Source organism: Oryctolagus cuniculus, chromosome 5 (genome assembly GCF_051225735.1).
Source record: "Oryctolagus cuniculus isolate XC-2025 breed Fujian yellow rabbit chromosome 5, ASM5122573v1, whole genome shotgun sequence".
Classification (NCBI taxonomy): Eukaryota; Metazoa; Chordata; class Mammalia; order Lagomorpha; family Leporidae; genus Oryctolagus; species Oryctolagus cuniculus.
This window is the reverse complement of record NC_142871.1, coordinates 17,120,734-17,140,998: the sequence shown is the minus strand read 5'-3', so window position 1 is coordinate 17,140,998 and position 20,265 is coordinate 17,120,734. Positions and strand designations below refer to the sequence as shown.

The 20,265-nt window shown below is 46.1% G+C and overlaps 1 protein-coding gene across 16 annotated transcripts in view; it reads left to right on the top strand.

Moving 5' to 3' along the window:
• The window catches only part of PLEKHG1 (pleckstrin homology and RhoGEF domain containing G1), a 229,533-nt gene that overhangs the window by 184,024 nt on the left and 25,244 nt on the right, over nucleotides 1-20,265 (top strand). For all 16 annotated transcript variants that reach the window (XM_008263680.5, XM_051854240.3, XM_089333612.1 and 13 more), the window contains 4 exons: nucleotides 4,486-4,555; nucleotides 10,937-10,983; nucleotides 14,904-15,054; nucleotides 18,363-18,494. In XM_008263680.5, the coding sequence (XP_008261902.3) occupies nucleotides 4,486-4,555; nucleotides 10,937-10,983; nucleotides 14,904-15,054; nucleotides 18,363-18,494 (400 nt within the window). The remainder of the gene's footprint in view (nucleotides 1-4,485; nucleotides 4,556-10,936; nucleotides 10,984-14,903; nucleotides 15,055-18,362; nucleotides 18,495-20,265) is intronic.

Sequence of the window (20,265 nt, the reverse complement as noted above, 5' to 3'; positions counted from 1 at the left end):
CATTAATGACAGTAGTATATAATTTCTTTCCTTGTACCATCTTTGTTTGCCTTGGTTTATGACTAGATTTAAATTATTATTTCATGAAATCTTCCATCATGAATTGTTTTAGAATACAGTTGAGGCTTGGTTTTGGTTTTCCCTTTGGTAGCCAAATCTCTTTTTTTCTTTCTCAAAATCCCTGTGATAGCCTAGAAATTTAAGACACTGGTTTGGTGTCTGGAATAAATCCCCACATGGTTGAGAAACTGGGTTGGTCAAAGAAACCACTTTCCCCAGTTTAAGCATACACACACACAAACACACACACAAACACACACACACACACCCATCATAAGCCTTCTTTTCCTGCCAACCAAAGAAGAAATTCCAACTTCTTAAAATATGGTCTGCTTCTCTTGGAAGAGGAAAAACTATCTAAACTCCAGTATGAGTATTTCTTTAAGAATGAAGAGTGAAGAAATTAGGAGCATTCCTCCATTTTGAATTTCTGTCTTTAAGTGGCTTCTTAGCAGATGAAAATCACACAAGCTCACCCCCTGCCTCAGAAGATCAGAGTGAAAATGTCCTTTTCCCTCCAACTCTCTCTCAACTCAGTATACAGATCCCTGAGCTAGGTCCAAGGGCATGAGATGAATGACACCATGCGTAGCTGAGGCAGTAAGTCATGTAACCAGGAAACAGACGGACACTCTGAGAACTCGGACAAATGTGCAATTAATTTTGTTTGAGGAGGTGAATAAAACCTGAGCAAGTTCCGGATTTCTTCAAACAAACAAACAAAGTTAGTTGGCCCTTGCTTGCTTTCCTCTTGGCGTGTAATTTAGGAAGTGAATCCTATGACGCACAGTGCAATAAGGCACGGGCAGGTGAGACAGTTTTCTTTTCCAGCGCATTTTCATACCACCAAAATGTGTCTAAGTGCTGTGTGATGCAGACATAGTTCTGCCCACAGCGTTTTTTCAAAGCTGGACTTTAAGGCTGGTGCTAATGTGTCGATGAAATTGGTGGAACATTTTCTGTTCCCACACACACAGCAGTCCGTGGAGGCAATAAGTGAAAATGCTGGCTGACCTGGTTAGGCAGTGGGAAAAGGAAGTGCTGCTCAGAGCCCACTGCAGACGGGAAGGGGACCAGCCCATTCCTGAGTCTCATTCAACATAGAGCAAGAGGGCCTGCAAGGCTGTAATACAATTCCTGCCTTCAAGTTCACATGTAATGGATTCTGTAAAAGGGGACAGAGCCTCCTCCAATTGAGATCTAAGCTCAAGTAGCAAAGCTTATTTTCTTTATCCTAGGCTTCCTCAAAAAGAAGGAAATATTTAGAAAAATCACTCAGGGAAAAAGAGAAAATGCTCGCATCCTGAAGGCATGATTACTGTAATTTATGATCACGGTGACCCAATCCATGCTCACACCTTCCCCGGTCGTGGAAGTCCTGGGCTGCTTGTGTGCAGTATCTTCCGTGGCTGGTCTGCCACACTGCAGGCCTGACTGGCTCCCATCATTCTCGCCTTTTTTTTGAAAAAGATTATTTACTTATTTGAAAGGCAGAGTGACAGAGAGAGACAGAAAGAGATCTACCATCTGATGGTTCCCTCCCCAAATGGGCACAATGGCCAGGAGTGGGCCAAGCAGCAGCCAGGAGCCGAGACTCCGTCTGGGTCTCCCATGAAGGAGGCGGGGGCCCAAGACCTTGGACCATCTGCTGCCTTCCAAGGGACATCACAGGGAGCTGGGTCAGAAGCAGAGCAGCGGCCGGCGCCACGGCTCACTAGGCTAATCCTCCGCCTGCAGCACCGGTACACCCGGTTCTAGTCCCAGTCGGGGCACCAGATTCTGTCCCGGTCACTCCTCTTCCTGTCCAGCTCTCTGCTGTGGCCCGGGAGGGCAGTGGAGGATGGCCCAAGTCCTTGGGCCCTGCACCCGCATGGGAGACCAGGAGAAAGCACCTGGCTCCTGGCTTAGGATCAGCGTGGTGCACCGGCTGCAGCGGCCATTGGAGGGTGAACCAATGGTAAAGGAAGACCTTTGTCTCTGTCTCTCTCTCTCACTGTCCACTCTGCCTGTCCAAAAAAAAAAAAAAAAAAAACCAGAGCAGCCAGGGCACATATGGGATGTTGCCATCAAAAGTGATGGCTTAACCTGCTGTGTGACAATGCTGGTCCTTTGCCGTATTTTTATAGGTCATTGTCTTCCAATAGCCCCGCTTTCTCTGTGGCATTCACGCCAGCCACAATGACCTCCTTTCTCTGCTTTCAACAAGAACATACCCAGCTTCTTCTGTGGGGGACTTGCAATCCCATTTCTTAAATGGCTTCTTCTTCCAAGTCTCCCTGCACACAGTGTCACCTCCTCAGAGAACCTTCCAGACACCTCGACCTACAGCAGATCCACTTTGGAGATGAAATTGAAACTTAGGACGAGCACAAGGAGCAGGAGGAGTTAAGTATCGTCAAGGAGGCTTTGTGTTACATCCTGAGAAGGAACTGGAGGGAGACTGCACACAGTTCTGTCCTGCTCAGAAGGTGGATGTGTGTTCAGAGACCTAGACCCCCCCAAAATTCAATAGCACCTCTGTACTTTTATGAAATAGTGATCTTGGGGACCTCCTAAAGGGTCTCAGAGACCCCAGGGGTCAGTGGACCACACTGGAGAACCACTGTTTAAGATCAACTCCCAGGCCAGCGCCGCGGCTCAATAGGCTAATCCTCCACCTTGCGGCGCCGGCACACCGGGTTCTAATCCCGGTCGGGGCGCCGGATTCTGTCCCGGTTGCCCTCTTCCAGGCCAGCTCTCTGCTGTAGCCAGGGAGTGCAGTGGAGGATGGCCCAAGTGCTTGGGCCCTGCACCCCATGGGAGACCAGGAGAAGCACCTGGCTCCTGGCTTCAGATCAGCGTGGTGCACTGGCCTCAGCGCGCCAGCCGTGGTGGCCACTGAAGGGTGAACCAACGGCAAAAGGAAGACCTTTCTCTCTGTCTCTCTCTCTCACTGTCCACTCTGCCTGTCAAAAAAATTAAAAAAAAAAAAAAACATATAAAAAAGATCAACTCCCATACTTTCAGATTGTCTCAAAAGAGGCCAAAAGAAGCCCTTAAAGCCTATCATCACAGAATTTCAGAATTACACTAGCAGATAAAGTTCTAAAAGCCTTCTGAATTAAAAACAAACAAAGAAAACAAAAAATGAAAAGAGCCACATGGAATGCAATGGAAGGATCTAAAGGATAGTGGATACTCGGTAGCAGTTCTGGAATATAGAAGGTGACGGATAGTGCCTGAATACTCAGTGATTTCCAAGGAAGAAACCGATATCCACTGGCATTATCAGCTACGTATGAAGAGATAGAACATTTTAAACAGCAAGAGTCTCAAAACATACCTCCCATTACCCTTATTCAGAAAACTACCAGATGTTTTCATCTCCATATACCGAAAATGGTACCTGGGAAGCAAGGGCACTTAACACAGCAGAGGCAAAGGCCATGGTCAAGACCATGTTGAGAGAGTGCCCAAGCCGGCGCCGCGGCTCAATAGGCTAATCCTCTGCCTTGCGGCGCCAGCACACCAGGTTCTAGTCCCGGTCAGGGCGCCAGATTCTGTCCCGGTTGCCCCTCTTCCAGGCCAGCTCTCTGCTGTAGCCAGGGAGTGCAGTGGAGGATGGCCCAAGTCCTTGGGCCCTGCACCCCATGGGAGACCAGGATAAGTACCTGGCTCCTGCCATTGGATCGGTGCAGTGCGCCGGCCACAGCGCACCGGCTGCAGCGGCCATTGGAGGGTGAACCAACAGCAAAAGGAAGACCTTTCTCTCTGTCTCTCTCTCACTGTCCACTCTGCCTGTCAAAAAAAAAAAAAAAAAAAGAGTGCCCAACAGTCCTGGAGAGCACCTTGTGCAGGACAGAGCAGAAGGGCACAGGGCTCCAGGGGAGGCCACCAAGAAAGAGATGCAACAAGGGAAAGTCTTATGTTTGGACACAAGGAGATAAGATTTATGCTTTTGGCACACAGTTTGAGAATTAATTCATGTGGATTTACATCTGAGGAAAGATGTTTTCTCCCCTAGCATATCTTTCTTCAAAGCAGTGTCTCTGTTTATAATTTTGTAGTTGTCACTATGGTTTTTCATTGAATGCTTGGCATTCCCAATGGATTGCAAGAAGCACGAGGTCATGGACCATTGATTGCTCATAATTTGATGAGTTTTGATGCCTGGCTCTGTGCTGATACCCAGGCAACTGTTTGATGAGTGAATGTTTGTGAGCATTATCAGTGGAATTCTGCATGATTTGGAAAACTACAAAAATGATACCAGCATGACCTAGAGCAAGTCCCCTAAGCCTTGGATACAATGACGGTAGTTCCTCAGTTATCCAATTGTATGATTCCTTGTAAATGTGATAAGAGTACTAAAACTTTCAAGTTATATAAAATGCCTTCAACCAGTAACCTGCAATCTAAAACTTCCTGGCTTTATTTTTTTATTAGTGAACTTCTACAAGATTTGGAAAACTGTGAAAATGATCCCGTGGCCATAGCAGAATGTTTTGTGTCCAAGGTAAGCACCATTCTCTTCCCTGGGCCAACCAAGGCAGATACAGAGCACGGATTGTTTTCATTTTCTAGTTAAAATGACTGGTTTGTTCCATATGGGATGAGGTTAGCCATTAATCTCTCTGGTTTTTGTTTTTTTCCACTAGCAAGGAAAAAAAAATATACTGTTAGTGGGGAGAGGGAGATGCTAACTTGGTCGTTGTCCTAGAACTTGTATAGTTACTGAGTGACGTTACTCTTTCCTAGGAAAAACTTGAACGGTGGGAGAGCAGAGTAGAGAAGAATGTTAGAAAAATAAATACCCATAAAGTACCACGCTAATTCAGTTATGCGAATCCATTCACATCCAGATAGTTTATATATCATATTTGTGGCACAAGCCCATCTATGTATCTTTTAGGGAATATAAGGGAGCAGAATTTCCTACGTCCTAAAAATGTACTCTCATTTCCCTACATTTCAGCTGCATTGATGGTTCAGAAAAATACAAGGAACAGGTTTGACTTAAAGCTCAAAGGGCAGTGGTTTCTACTTTGAATTCCTGGAAGAGAGACATTCTGCAACATTGTGGCAATCCTTGGCTTCTCGACATTCTACCTTGTTCTCTGATACAGCAGTACTTCAAAAGCTTCATGGAAAATGAAGTTGGAAATAAGTTTTCTTTGGCGCAAAAAAAAAAAAAAAATTGAAATCCATGCATATGAAAGGGTCTTCAAAGGTTGGTGGGAAATGTGACTCATGGAAAACCGTGCACGGATTTCAAATTTTTTTGCATCAAAATAAACTTTGAATTCCATTTCCATGAAGTTTTTCAGTCCCCTCATGTATAGAATCTTACGTGTTTCAGTCTCTTAAAAATACAATAGTTTCCATTTGGAAAATCTCTAGCAGAAATTGTTTTGCAACACAAGTTCCTATAGTTTCTGCAGTTGTGTCAAGGCTTGAAATGCACAAAGGTTTAAGCAAAGTTCAAGGTGGTGCTTTGGGACCAAGGGAGAATTAGCACCTCGTTTAGAGGCCTGGTGTCCCTGGGAGATGTCAGCCAGCCTGTCCTGGCTATAGACTCACTGCACAGAGTCGCTGCTGACCGCTGTAGACCCATCCGGATGCCTTCACATCCAAACATAACAGCCTGGGTTCTATTGAAGTTCCTTAAGGCAGTGATGGGCTTGTACATAAAACTGCCCTGACTTGGCTGCGGGGAGCACGTTAGCGTGTAAAATGTGCACACATGCTTGCACACTCCGTTCTTTTCACAAGTTGCCTGCCCCACAGATGATTCTCCTGAAGGGTAGTATGGGTTTGGAAAAGAGAAAGAAAATAAAAGAAGGAGAAATGGGTCAAAAGATATGCTGAGTGTCTCAGAGAAGATACGTTGGAATAACCACAGTGCATAAACAACACAGAAGCTCTCGGAAATGTCTGGGCTTTTACTGGTAAGTGTAATCGCCAGTTGATTAAAGACGTTCCAGCATACGCTCAGCACTGGCTTAATTATTCACATAAAAGTTTGTTTATGGGCCCCGCTGCCAACTCCCAAATCTCATTTTTCATTGTAATCTTGCCAAGTTTAATTAGAAGGCTGACCTCAGCACTCCACGCTTTCACAGGGAAGCAGGGAATTGGGAGGGAGTGCTGGGCTCTGGCACAACCTGCTTCTCACTCAGCGCCCTGAAATTTAGGAGATGTTACCTTTTCTGAAACACCACCAGCTGCTCCCCTCTGGGGAGGGGTGGAAAATTGCTTTAATTGAGAGGCCATTAATGAAAGAGGGAGAGCTGGCTGTTGACTTCTGCTGTTATCTGAATCGCCGGGGCATCGCCGGGGCTTACACACAGATTCGTCTTTGACCTTGCTTGCTCTGTGGTATGTGGAGGTTAAAGGAACCCTTACCACGCAGAGAATACAGCTGCTTCTCACCTCCGCTCACAGAATAAGGAGTTGGCATACTCTAGAGGGACAGAAATGAAAGTTCCCTTCAGGGCAGCCCAAGCCGTCTCCCAGGGAACACCTGGAAGGACCTCTCCTTGCCTGCCTTCCCCCCCCCCCTCCCATACCCATTCCTCTTGAGCAGGGCTGATGTGGAAGCCCCTTAGGAATCTGAGAGTGTGAGAGGAAGGAGGAGGAGACCTTGGGGCAGAAGAAACCCTAAAATCAGATAGATTTCTTCACCCTGGTTACCCATTCGATAAACATTTAACTATTTCAGTGCCCTAGCACTCTCAGTTCATTTCTACGTCATCTCTCATTTACAGTTCAAAAGAGTTGACTAGCCATGAGGGAACCTCTATTTTTTAATACTTTGTACACGTTTGTATAATATGTTCTCTTGAGTCTCGCTAAAAAGAATTTAGGGCAGCATATATAATAAAGTATAATGACTAATGGCATTTAAGTTCTAACTGCCTAGGGGCTGTTGATGTTTTGTGTAAAACCATTGTTTGTAAGGTCCGCAGAACTTTACAAACATAAGATCAAACTTGCATTTGATTCTATGTTAAGAATCTGTAGCTGATTTAAATCAAAACCTGCTCATTTAAGATAGGTATAGAGACAAGAGCTATGATGTCCCAAAATGCCTGGAAATTCAACTGTGCAGAGGTCTTGGGGTTTAATGAGGACTGTTATATGTGTCCATAAATCATATGATGCAATTGAAGTTTATTTTCATTGGTGTCGTTTTTTAATGTGGCATGTCAAATGCTCTTAAGGGTCTCAAAAGGTCAGGAAAGTCAGGCTGGTATTGTTCAATCCCAGGATGAGTGGGGCAGGAGGCAGGAAAGAAGCTGGAAGACACTCAGGGATTGTGAGCAGATCCAGGGAAAGCTCTGGTCTGCTATTTGCTTACTCAAGACCTCGGGCGAGTCGCTTTGCCTTTCTCCTCCGTGGAGCCAGTGCTGCTTTCAGGCATCAGCAGGTGAACTCAGTGCATGGAGGGGCCCAGGTGGAGGCGATGGCAGTGAGATGCTTGCCTGGTCTCAGAGGATGGATTGTATGCTCTTTCAGAAGTCAGAGATCAAGATATTTACACCCTCTGACTAGTAGTAGTTGGCAGCTAATTTAGATTTTTGAACCAACTATGCTGGAAAACATGGTACTACGCTTCATATACTGGTGAGGGTAAGGGAAATGCTCTCCCGACTGTGGGAGACAAAATGGAAAAAGGCCCTATGGGGAGACTTTGGCTACATCTGGCCTCTGGATTTACCCTTCCCCCAGCAATTCTGCAGTCGCTAGTCCATTCCAAGGACACAGAGACTAAAATCCAATAAGTAGGATGCCATTCTTTGCCATAGAATCTGTTACTACAAAAGACTAGAGACAGCCCACATGTCCTTAATCAAGAAGCTGGTTGAATAAGTGATAGTATATCCATAGAATGGAGTGCTTCGGAGCAATAAAAGTAGATATATATCTCTACACAGCAGGGGGGAGTGTGGAAGGAGAGTGGGTACAATAATGTGTAGCCCTGTGCTTCTAAAAGTGGGGTGCCTAGACCTGCAGCTTCGGCCTCACCTGGCCACTTGTTAGAAACACAAAATCTCAGGTCCTACTGCAGACCTCTCAAGTCAGAAACCGGTAACGGGAGCCAGCAAGCTGTTGTAACAAGCCTTCCAGGTAATTGGAAATCGTGGGTATAGCGTGATTTATTTACCTAGGGAAGAGGATATGCCTGTTTTTTAATAAAGGACAGCCTGTAAGATTAAAAGTTGGTTGCTGATAGGAGAAGGGAGGAAATTGAGTAGAATGCCAAAGAATAGGGATCAGACTTCTTTGATACAGATTTCTATGTAGAATTGAGTTAGAAGCAATTGATGTACTCATTTTATATAATTGTAAAATAAAAGCAAAGATTTAAAAATCAGCCTCCAAAAATTGAAAGCAAAATGGAAAAAAAAATGAAATGAATTATGTCCCAAATGGAGGCTAACCACACCAAGGGAAATTCCAACTGATTTGAAAAAATGAGAATGCTATGGATGAGATACAGCAAATACGTAGTTAACTGTTTTAGTAATGATACTATTTATGGTGGTGTTGCTATTGTTATTCTGAAATTATTGAGTGTGTCATAGAAGAAAGCAAAGAAGTATTTATGTCAGTGCCACTGAGAGCCAGAATTGGAAGTAGAAAGAAAATACAGACATAAGTATGATTGAGGCTCATTAAAAATGCAGTCGCCCTGAATCTGAATTATAAATATTAGTATGAACTGAAGATGTACTTTATTCCTAAAAAAAGAATACTGTATTCCTAACTCTGTCCACTGAGAAAGCCTAGAAGTGATCCTCCTGGTAGCCAGAACGTCTCTACTGCCCCAACGTGGTCTCCAGATACAATTTCCTATCAAAAGGAATGAAAGCTCCGGAAGAGGGAGTGCGGGTGGGAAACACGCAGGGAGGTCTGGAACACATCTCGCCACACCAGAAAGTGAGGAGCTACTGAAGCGGACAGGTCCAGCCAGGCATGCTCAGCAGGAAGCTTCTTGCCAAAGATGAAGTAACGGGGCACCGGGGAAGATAATTGACTGAAAGCAGCTGCAACTTGCTAATAAATAGGTTCACATTCATGAATTTGCATTAATATGGGGAAAAAAAACCAAGCTGGTCATCTTAGTAGAAAATGGATGCATGATTTTGAAAAGTAAGGGAAAGGGTCCAACATTTCCCCTGCCTTTCCCCTATAGACCATATCTGCAAAGTAACCGTTAGTTAATTTAAGGGAGTTCCTTTTTTTGGAAAGATCCTGACTAATAAAGAAGGAATAACGAAGTAGAAATATCCCCAGTGTGAAGCCCCTCATGAACTAACAGGTTGAGGTAATAAGTACCAGTGTTTGCGAGCATCACAGAAAAACAGGCAGCCAGATGCGTGTTCCTCTAGAAGGAGGTGCGCTTCAACCTGCGGTGAATTTGTGGAACCCAAATCCGATCAATCTTCTAGTAAACCACAAGTAGGATAGCAGACCGGGCAAGTTCAAGGGAGCCCCGGGCTTGACATCTGCAATATCGAGGCTGTGACCCTGCAGGAAAAACAATCTGGTTTCTTCAACAAGGAATGTGCAAAGGGAGAAGTGAGAGAGAACTCAACATTCAAGCAGCCAACAGAGGGACTGGCATTGTGGTGTAGTAGGCTGAGCTTCTGTCTGCAGCTCCTGCATCCCAGATAGGCACTGGTTCAAGTCCTAGCTGCTCCCATTTCCAATCCAGCTCCCTGCTGATGACCTGGGAAAGCAGTAGAAGATGGCCCAAGTGCTTCGGCCCCTGCACCACGTGGGAGACTGGGAAGAAGCTCCTGGCTCCTGGCTTTGGATTGGCCCAGCTCTGGCTATTGCAGCCATTTGGGGAGTGAACCAGAGGATAGAAGGCCTCTCCCTCCCTCTGTCTGTAACTCTGCCTCTCAAATAAGTAAACCTTAAAAAAAAATAAAGCAACTAAGAGAGACCAACCAGTTGCTGCGTGGGACTTTATTTGGGTTGCAAACCAAATATGCAAACTGGAAAAGGGAAAAAAAAATTTTAAAGGAAGTAAGAACAGCAAAGGTGATCTAGAAGGGTATTATGGAATGATTTAAGTGTGATAATGGCATTGTGGTGATGCTTTTCTTTAAAGTCCTTGTTTTGGAGAGACATGCTGATGTAGTTAGAGGTGAAGTGATAAGATATCTAGAATTGGCTGCAGAATGATGGGGAGGCAGGACAGTAGGTAGGATGCAGCCAGTGAGTGGATTACTGAGGTTGGATGATGGATACTTGGCAATTTATTACCCCCTCCTCCCTACTTACATGCATACATTTATATACGTTTGCATAAGTATATATCTGTCCAGCTGTGTGTTTGAAACTTCCCATAGTAACATAACATGTTTAACCTAATCCTAGTTGAATTTAATGGGAAGGATTTTAAGCAAAAATTCCTTTTGAATATGAAAAAATACACAAATTACCTTAAAAATATGCACTCTTTCAGCATCAGATATGAATCCAGCATGAAGGGTCTTGAAAGTGTGTGGGAGCTTTCTCATGCCTGTGCATACCCCCAGCACATCCTCTCCACATGATATTATCTCACTCCTGTTCCCCTCCCACACTGCACCTCCACCAGAGAACCAGGAGCACCCGGAGATAGAAACTTTATTTTGATCCTCCCATGTCATCAGGCTCAGTGCAACACAGCAGGTGCTCATGTGAGTACTGGACTCACATGAGGTCAAGTGTACGTGAATTGTAGGTATAAAGCAAGGTAGGTGATGGCGCTAGGCACTCAGGAGACAGGCCAGTGTGAGTAAAGGCCCGAATGCTATTTCTTTATATTATTTTTAAATGATTATTGATGTCTGTGCTTTTTTTTTTCTTGCCTATAAAAATTTCTCTTGTTTAATTACAGAGTGAAGAGTTCCACATATACACCCAGTATTGCACTAACTATCCAAGGTATGGATCCAGTAGGAGCAGGAGTACTTGTGCCTCCAATTGGTCTGATGTGCGTGGGTGTCGGACATCCTGTGCCTGCCACTATGCGGAACGCTAAGGGGAAACGCAAACCTCACTGAGAATAGATTACAGGGAAACCCAGGTGTTGATGGACTCCTTTGGGTCTCAAGGTTCCCTGCAGAGCCAGTGCAGGGAAACATTGTTAAAAGAGACTGAAAAGGCTCCCTAGTGTCTACAGAGGGCAAGTGAGCCAGTTGCACCTGACTGTAAGCCTTGTCTCCTACCTTGTCCTGTTGCACCATGTTTCTACGATTGGGAAGCACTGCTTTGGGTTTAAACGCCCGTACCCTAGCTGGGGAGAAAAGATGTTCTGTTCTTGCTCTGTGGGTTTTATGAACCCTGTAAGTTTTGTGGAGTTCAGGGGAAGGCAGATCTTGATACGCCACAATGAGACAAGGGGTTCCTCATCTCCACAGGTCGCTGGTTCTGCTGGGCGAGAGCAGAGGACTGCGTAGGGAGTTCACTGCACAAAATAGTTATCATTTCAGTAAAGGGCTTAATGGCCTCAGATCATGGGCCACAGCTGTAGGCATTCCTCTTTTCTCCAAAAAAGATATGTACTCGGCTCTCACTGACCCCTGAACACTGTGTTAAATGCTACAAATACAAAATGTTGAACTGAACATTTGCAACATCTGAGAGCTAAAAGAAAATTTCTGATCCCAGGGATCGGAATCTAAACCAATAGATGGGCTTTTCTGGGTGGATTGTGTCTGTGCACAGTTCCTTATAAACTTATCACACTTTTTGAAGAAAGGACTTCTTCATATAAGCTTACAAAGTTGCATATCCAGGTTTTCTGGTTTACTAGGGAAGTACAAAACCAAGCTGGCTGTCTTATATGCTTATATATGACGGAAATGCAAGATGCTTGAGAAGAGGAGCAGTGAGGCCAGGGAGCACCATTCAGGGCCGCTCCCTGGCGCAAGTCTTGTTTTGCGTCTGGCTCTGAAGAGGCATTGTTAGCAGACAGGTGCTCAGAAGGGTGCCCTGGGACCAAGGCTCTTCTGTGCATAGAGTTATCGCATTTCCCCTCAGCCCCTCCCCTCCAGTGGATTTGCTCTCCTGTGCTGTGTTCCTCCAAGTCCCCGCCGTAACCACCCACGAGCGCCAGGTGTCCCAGCCCATCTGACAATCCTCCTTCCCTCTTGGGATCCAGGCTGTGATACTGAGTGTCACCCACACATCTTCAAGTGTCCACTTTCTTCACACCAGTCACGCCCCAGTGACTTTGCTGTGACAGGTACATGCCCCTCCCCTCTCGTTCCCCCACCCGGAGTGACACAAGCACAGCAAGCAGGCCATTGTCCTCAGGTGCCCGCCCAGGAAGCCTGGAGCACAGTGTGCTCATGGTTCTTATTTTTGAGCAAGAGCTGCAGCCCTTAGATGGCCAGGAAGCTACAGGGCAACCAGTTCTGACTGTACAGAACCTTAGCGGGGCTCAGGGGCAGGATGAGGGAGAGCTTTGGAATGCCGACTCCAGGGGAAAGGGCATGAGTTTGTACAGATACTTCTCAAAGTGTCGACCCAAAAGGAATTCATTTTTCCTTTTTTTGTAAGACTTTTTATTTATTTATTTGAAAGGTAGAGTTACAAAGAGGAAGGGAGAGACGAGAGAGAGAAAGAGAGAGAGAGAGAGGTCACTACCACCCACTGGTTCACTCCCCAAATGGCTACAACAGCAAGGGCTGTGCCAGGCTGAAGGCAGGGGTCAGGAACTCCATCTGGGTCTCCACGTGGGTGACAGAGACCCAAGCACTTGGGCCATTTTCTGCTACCTTCCCAGGCACATCAGCAGGGAGCTGAATCAGAAGTGATCAGGTGCTCCTATGGGATGTAACCCCCATAAAAGGAATTCTGATGACTTAGTTATGAGACTTCATTTCTCTTCCCACCAAGGAGGCATATTTTTGTTGTTTAGCTCTACCTGATTTTTCTCAATGAATCCTGCAAACATTATTAGTGATTTGGAGAGGGAAAGGTCTGAAATTATTTCTGCCTGTTTTCTTCCAAGTTACAAGGCCACAGGATTTTACTGTGTGTGTGTGATGACACACGTTAGCTTGCTCCGTGCGTGTGATCTAAGCCTTGTTTCAAGCATTCCCTCAGGATGCTTCGGGGCTGTGCACTTGATCTCTGTGGGAGCCCAGCTGGAGGAGGAATTCTAGCCCCTTTGCTGACCTCTCAGCAAGGCGCTCCCCATCCGGCCTTCTCAGAAACTCTGTTTAGAATGAGGAGAAGCACTCCGAGCAGGCAGAGAAGGGGATCTGCTCAAAGGTTCCCAGAGGGCTGGGCCAGCCTTGTGGCGCAGCAACTTAAGTCTCTGCTGTGACATCCCATACGGGTGCTGGTTCGAGTCCTGGCTGCTCCACTTAGAATCCAGCTCCCTCTAATGCACCTGAGAAAGCAGCAGCAGATGGCCCAAGTGCTTGGGCCCCTGCCACCCACGTAAGAGACCCAGAGGAAGCTCCTAACTTTGGTCTGGCCCAGTCCTAGTCATTGCAGCTAGCTATTTGGGGAATGAACCAGTAGATGGAGACGCGCGCGTGCTCTCTCTCTGTGTCATTCCATCTCTTTAACTCTGCCTTTCAAATAAATAAATAAGTAAACATTTAAAAATAAGAAAAGAGATTCCCAAAGAGAAGTCAAGCATGGGAAGAGCTCTCAAAGGAAGGGGGACATCACACATAGTCCCACAGGTTGTGCCTTATATAAAGGTGACCATTGGAGGGGGTGGCAGTGGGGTGGCAGAGGCTGAACCTCCTGGCAAGAAGAAACTCCCTTTTCTGTTTATTCATTTGTTTACTCGTTCATTTGTCCATTCACTCATTCATGTTGAAAAGCTGGCTGGACCGGGCAAGGTCAAAGCTAGGAGGAGCCAGGAGCTCCATCCAGGCCTCCCATGTGTGTGGCTGGGGCCCGAGTGCTTGAACCATCACCTGTTGCCTCACAGGGTGCACATTAGCAGGAAGCTGGAATTGGCGGAGGTGGACTGTAACCGAGGCACTCTGATGTGGGATGTTGGCATCCCAAGCAGTGTCTTAATCCCAAACAGCCACCATGGGAACTCTTTGTGTCTTAGCATAAAGATGCCTGCTTCTTATAATCCAGCTTGTAGAAACTGAGTACAGATGTACAGGATAGGCACTGCACAAAGACGCCCCGATAGGATGAAACTGGGGCTAAAATCTGAACCAAATCCCCTTTGCCAAGCCAAGAGACCTGTGTTGCAAATCCAGAAGAGAGGAGCTTGCTGCTTAAAAGCCCCAGGTGCACAGCACTGCTGTGCCTGGTACAGCGCCTTTCCTAATTCACCCACCCAAAGGGACTCCTTTTCCTAATTTGCCCAAAGGAGTTCTGGTCAGGCTATAGCTCCATGGCTCCCCTACTCCTCTGAGTGCATGTGCACCGACACCAGTGTTTAGAACTCAAATGCTGGGTAGACGTTTGGTGCATTGATTAGTGTCCTGCTTGGGACACTTGTACCAGAGTGTCTGGATTCTAGTCCAGGCTCCACTTCCAAGTCCAGTTCCCTGCTCATGTGCGTCCTGGGAGGCAGCAGATGATGGCTTAAGTGTTCAGTCCCTGCCACCCACTTGGAAGATCCAGACTGATTCCCGGGCTCCTGGCTTTGAGCGGGCTAAGTCCTCGATGTTGTGGCCATTTGGGGAATGAGTCAGCAGATGGAGATCTCTCTGTGTCTCTGTTTTCTCTCGCTCGCTCGCTCGCCTTCTTTCTCCCTCTTCCTCTCCCTCTCTTTCTCTGCCCTTCAAGTAAGTCAATAAAAATTTTAAATAAAAAAAAAAGACTCAAATACTCATGTACACAATTTGGATTAAAATCATTGGCTCTTCCTGCAGATCCGTGGCTGTGCTGACAGAATGCATGCGGAATAAGACCTTGGCTAAATTCTTCCGGGAACGTCAGGAAAGCCTGAGACACTCCCTGCCTTTGGGGTCCTATCTCCTGAAGCCAGTGCAGCGGATTCTCAAGTATCACCTCCTTTTGCATGTGAGTAGCTGCCTGCACTGGTGCGCTCCCAGGGCTGCAGGTTCTGTGTTTCTGTATTAACATGGGGGGGGGGGGGGTGGATACCAGAAGAGGCTTCGGACATATGGACGTGTTTTCCATCCTCTTACTTTACAACCGACTGATCTGCTTTGAGGATTTAGAGATATTTATATTGCAAGCCTGCAGCCCCATTGACAACAGCCAAGTAAAAAGATGAAGTTTAGCTCTGATGCTGATAGGGGTTGGGAGCACTACAAACCAGGCAGTGACTGTTTCGGGCAGGGAGCTATCACCTCAGTGAACAAGGGGTTTTGTTAATGTCTTATTTCCATGAGCCCCAACTCAGCTGGGAGAGAAAGCTGTTTGTCCTGTGTTAGCTGTTGTCTGAGAGCAAGGGGAAGGGGTTGAAGACAGAGAGGACATGTGCACCATGAGAATGATGTCTGGGCTGAGCCGTATCCTGTATCTTTTTATACCATCTCTCAGGACTTGCACAAAATGCATGGAGACCTTAGAAACAAAGACAGTGCCCTCCAGGTGTTGTTTCTTATCCTCCCAGGAAGTTGCTTTAAAGATTACTTGCACTCTGTAAGATTTGCTAACCTTTGTGACCGGAGGAAGGCGGTGTACCTGCATGGTTAGGAACAGGGCTGTGCGCGTCCAAATCCTAGAACTTTCCCGCATACACTGTAGCTTACTGGAACTCAGTAAAAATAAGCTGTTTTTGTTTTATTAATTTTATCCCACATTAAAAAAATCCCTTCTTAAAGGGATTTTAATCCAGAGCTCCCCGCTGTGCCAACATGCCTGCAACATGTGGGGATTTTCTTCCTACCAAGATTCCAGGTTTCTAACTTGGATAACCATTCCCAGGTTTGTGTAGCTGATGCATGTAAAAGTGAAGAACTTTTTCAGTCCAGCTTTCCCAGAAATTTCATAGCTTTTCTGTTTGCCTGGATGACTCATTGTTGGAGAATCTTGTATTCTGTGAAGCCACACCAGGGGTGTTCTTTATTTTTTCCATTGATCCTAATGACCTCTGGGGTTTAGTGGGGATTAATTTGCTAGATTGGTGTCCAAATCATTCTTAAATCAATAGTGGCTATCCTGGGACAAATCTTGACTGAACTCTGTTGACTACGACGAGAGTGTCCCGACATTATCTAATCATCGTCTTCTAGACAGTAGGGTGGCTGCCAATCAAAAGTCTGCGATCTCAGGTGGTTGATCTTGTGAGAGGACACATCAAGCGTCTTACAAAAAGTCAACTAATAGGAAAGAGGGCTCTTATGCTCTCAATTAAGAGCCGGCAACAGAGACAGAAGGGAAGAAGAGGGCCTGGGCTCATCCAAAACTAACTTCTGGTCACCTTTGAAGTATTTTTGCTTTTATAGTTGACTTTGAAAGTTCCCTCTCTGTTGTATGCATTATTTCAAAGTTGGATAACCACCATGAAGCTCCCTAAGGAATATCCTCCTTCCTTCTCGGTCTGTTTATTGATGGACAGAATCACCTTGTAGGTTGAAAGAAGAAATTAATATTTTTTAAAAAACTTTTTGCTGTGAATCTTGTACTTAACTAAGAGTTATGAGTTTAAGTGAGTTCATGGACCTTTTTGTAACTGAGTTTAAATACAGAAAGAAGAATGTAAATTCCTATTTGAGTACTCAGTAAAGATTTACAAAGTATTACGATAAGGTGATGGAGCTGATCTGCCATTGGTTCAACATTTGACAGCTACCTGGTTATGGATGATAAATGTCATTGAAATGATCTGATGATTATTTTTTAAAAAGATTTTTTTATAGACAGTGAGACAGAGAGAAAGGTCTTCCTTCTATTGGTTCACTCTCCAAATGGCTGCTAGCCAGCACTGCGCAGATCCAAAGCCAGGAGCCAGGTGCTTCTCCCTGGTCTCCCATGTGGGTGCAAAGGCCCAAGCACTTGGGCCATCCTCCACTGCCTTCCCGGGCCACAGCAGAGAGCTGGCCTGGAAGAGGAGCAACCGGGACTAGAACCGGTGCCCAGGCAGAGGATTAACCAAGTGAGCCACGGTGCTGGCTCCCTGATGATTATTTTTGAATACTGCTTTTGATACTTATTTAGGATTACTGTTATTCTTGTTTTTAAGAAGGTAGAGCTTCGATTTCATAAGCATGTATTAACCAGTACTCTGTTAGGGGATGGGGAGAAGATAATCAAAAAGAACAGTAATCTCTATCCATAGACTCTTGGGGAGTCGGGCCAGACATCTCATGTGCTCAAAAGAATTAGGACAGAGACTGTGTCACTCACTTTTCTCCCCAGGATTGTGGGACTCAAGTGCTAAGACCGTGCAAATGTAGCAGACGTCTGGTGCTCAGAGAACTGAGTGCCTCCCCATGTGATCTGTCTCAGCACTCTGAAGGACTCTCTTAGTGAACTTCACTTGTATGTTAAAACCTTGACTACCCGAAAATGCACCCTCTATAGAGGGATTTCTAAAAAGCTGTCTACTGTACTTTTTAATCTGTAACATATTAAGTCCTGGAGAGACATTTTCTTCCTGTGGAAGGAAAAAAAGTATGCTTTTCATCTTATAAGAGTCAGAATTACAAAAAAAAATCTGAAATTACAGTATGGAGAGCTATATGAAGGGACTTCAGAAGTTCATGGAAAATGGAGTTAAAAGATAAGTTTATTTGAGTGCAATGAAAATTTGAGTGCATAGTTTTTTATAGTATAAGTTGTACATGAACTTTTTGAAGACCCCTCAGATTACATTGACTACCAGGAAGCTCTGAACTCTGAGCTGTAAGGCCAATTTTTAGGGAGCTGGAGTTGTGGTACAGTGGATGAAGGTGCTGTATCCGTGTCGGCATCCCATGTGGGCACCAGTTAGTGTCCCAGCTGCTCCACTTCCAATCCAGCTCTCTGCTAATGCACCTGGGAAAGCAGCGGAAGATGGCCCAAGTCCTTGGTCTCCTGCACCCACGTGCAAGACGTGGATAAAGTTCCAGGCTCCTGGCTTCAGCCTGGCCAATCCCAAGGCATTGCCATTTGGGGAGTCAGTAGATAGAAGGGCTTTTTCTCCTTCTTTTCGCTGTCTCCTCTGCCTTTCAGATAAATAAATACGTCTTTTTTATTCTTAACTTACAATTTTGCTACAGGTGTTTCTGATAAGTTACATGAAAGTCTTAAAGAATGATGATAGTACATAATAAGTAACAAAATTAAATTATAAGAATCTAATCATAGATGTGTCTTTTGTTTCACTGGCTGTATAAGAGAAAATGGAAGAGAGCTAGTTTGTTGTGTGTTGTTTTAAGGAAATAGAAAATCACCTTGACAAGGACACGGAAGGCTACGACGTGGTGCTGGACGCCATAGACACGATGCAGCGCGTAGCCTGGCACATCAACGACATGAAGCGGAAGCATGAGCACGCAGTGCGGCTGCAGGTGAGCCTGAGACACTGCGCCCAGCAGCACTGCAGGTGCATCGCATGTTACTATTCTCTAATCAAGTGTCAAGGCCGCTCAGGCTGGCCACCTGGTCTGGCACTGAAGACACCCACATCCCACGTTGGAGAGCTTGTATTGGAGTTCTTACTCAACTTCTCATTTCAGCCTCCTGCTAATGTACATTTTGGGAGGCTGCACATAATGGCTCAAGTAGCTGGGTCCCTGCCAGCCACCTGGGGGCCCTGGATTGAGTTCCTGCCTTCCAGCTTCAGCCTGGCCCAGCGATGGCCATTGTGGGCATTTAAAAAGTGAACGAGTAGATGGGAGCTTCCCACACCCCTGCTGTCTCTCTGCCTCTCACACTTACGAAACTGTGTGTGAGTGTAATTTTAAAAGGGCGTGGGAGCAGGTGTTAGTCTGTCCCCTCAGATGCCAGTTGAGATGCGTTTGTCCCACACTGGAGAGTCTGGGTTTAACATCTGACCATGGCTCATGGCTCCAGCTTCCTAAAACACAAACCCCCTCGGAAGCAGCAGCGATGACTCAAGCATTTGGGCTCCTGCCACCCATGTGGGAGACCTGGATTGAGTTCCCAGTGCCCCACTTCTGTCAAGCCCAGCTTGAGCCATTGCAGGCTTTTGGGGAGTGAACCAGCAGATGGAGCTATCTCTCTCTCTCCCTCCCTCCCTCCCTCCCTCTCAAAGTAAAAATATTCATAAAGCATAAATATATGTTATAAATCCTTTATAAGTATATATTTAATATTATAAATATTAGACAACATCCTAATCTCCCAGGCTGTGTCTAACTTCTGCAGTTAACAGAGTGTTCAATGCTTAATCATTCGAGTGTTTTGCAGACATGACGTCAGATGTCTGTGGCATGTTCGGAAATGGTTGTCTGTGCTGTGTGTGACTTTGCTCAGCGTTCTGCAGCGCCTAGGGCAGACTCTGGCTCAAATGCTTCTCCATTGCTATTCATTTCTATTTTCAACCAATGAAGTGTTTCATTGTCTGCTTGTGAATATTTTCAGTTTTTGAAATGAAATCAGGCTCCCTTAAAAATGTAGACAGTGATGCACACTAAGTCCCAGAGAGGAGGGTGCACGCCCCTCTTCCAGGGAAGAATGCCCACCCGAGGGGCCCCTCTGCCTGGCTCTGGAAGGAGGCCATGGTCGCTGCCAGCCCCGGCACAGGGACTGTTGGCACAGAAGTGTGTAATTGGGGCCAGCGCCGTGGCTCACTAGGCTAATCCCCTGCCTGCAGTGCCGGTACACAGGGTTCTAGTGCCGGTTGGGGTGCCGGATTCTGTCCCAGTTGTTCCTCTTCCAGTCCAGCTCTCTGCTGTGGCCCAGGAGTGCAGTGGAGGATGGCCCAAGTGCTTGGACCCTGCACCCGCATGGGAGACCAGGAGGAAGCACCTGGCTCCTGGCTTCGGATCAGCACAGCGCTGGCCGTAGCATCCATTTGGGGGGGTGAACCAACAGAAGGAAGACCTTACTCTCTCTCTCTCTCACTCACTCTCACTCTCTCACTCTCTCACTGTCTAACTCTGCCTCTCAAAAAATAAAAAAAGAAGTGTGTAATTGGAAGCCATCCACTAACAACTGGCCGCGTTTCTCCCAGGGCCCTTCCCATAAAGGCAGGTTTAAGTCGTAGACCCCTGGCCGCCCTTCGCTCCCACCTAGATCCTCCAACCGTGTGGCAGACCTCGGGTCACCATGCCGGAGGCTCCACAGATGGGCCGCCGAGGCCTCGCTGCCTCGCTT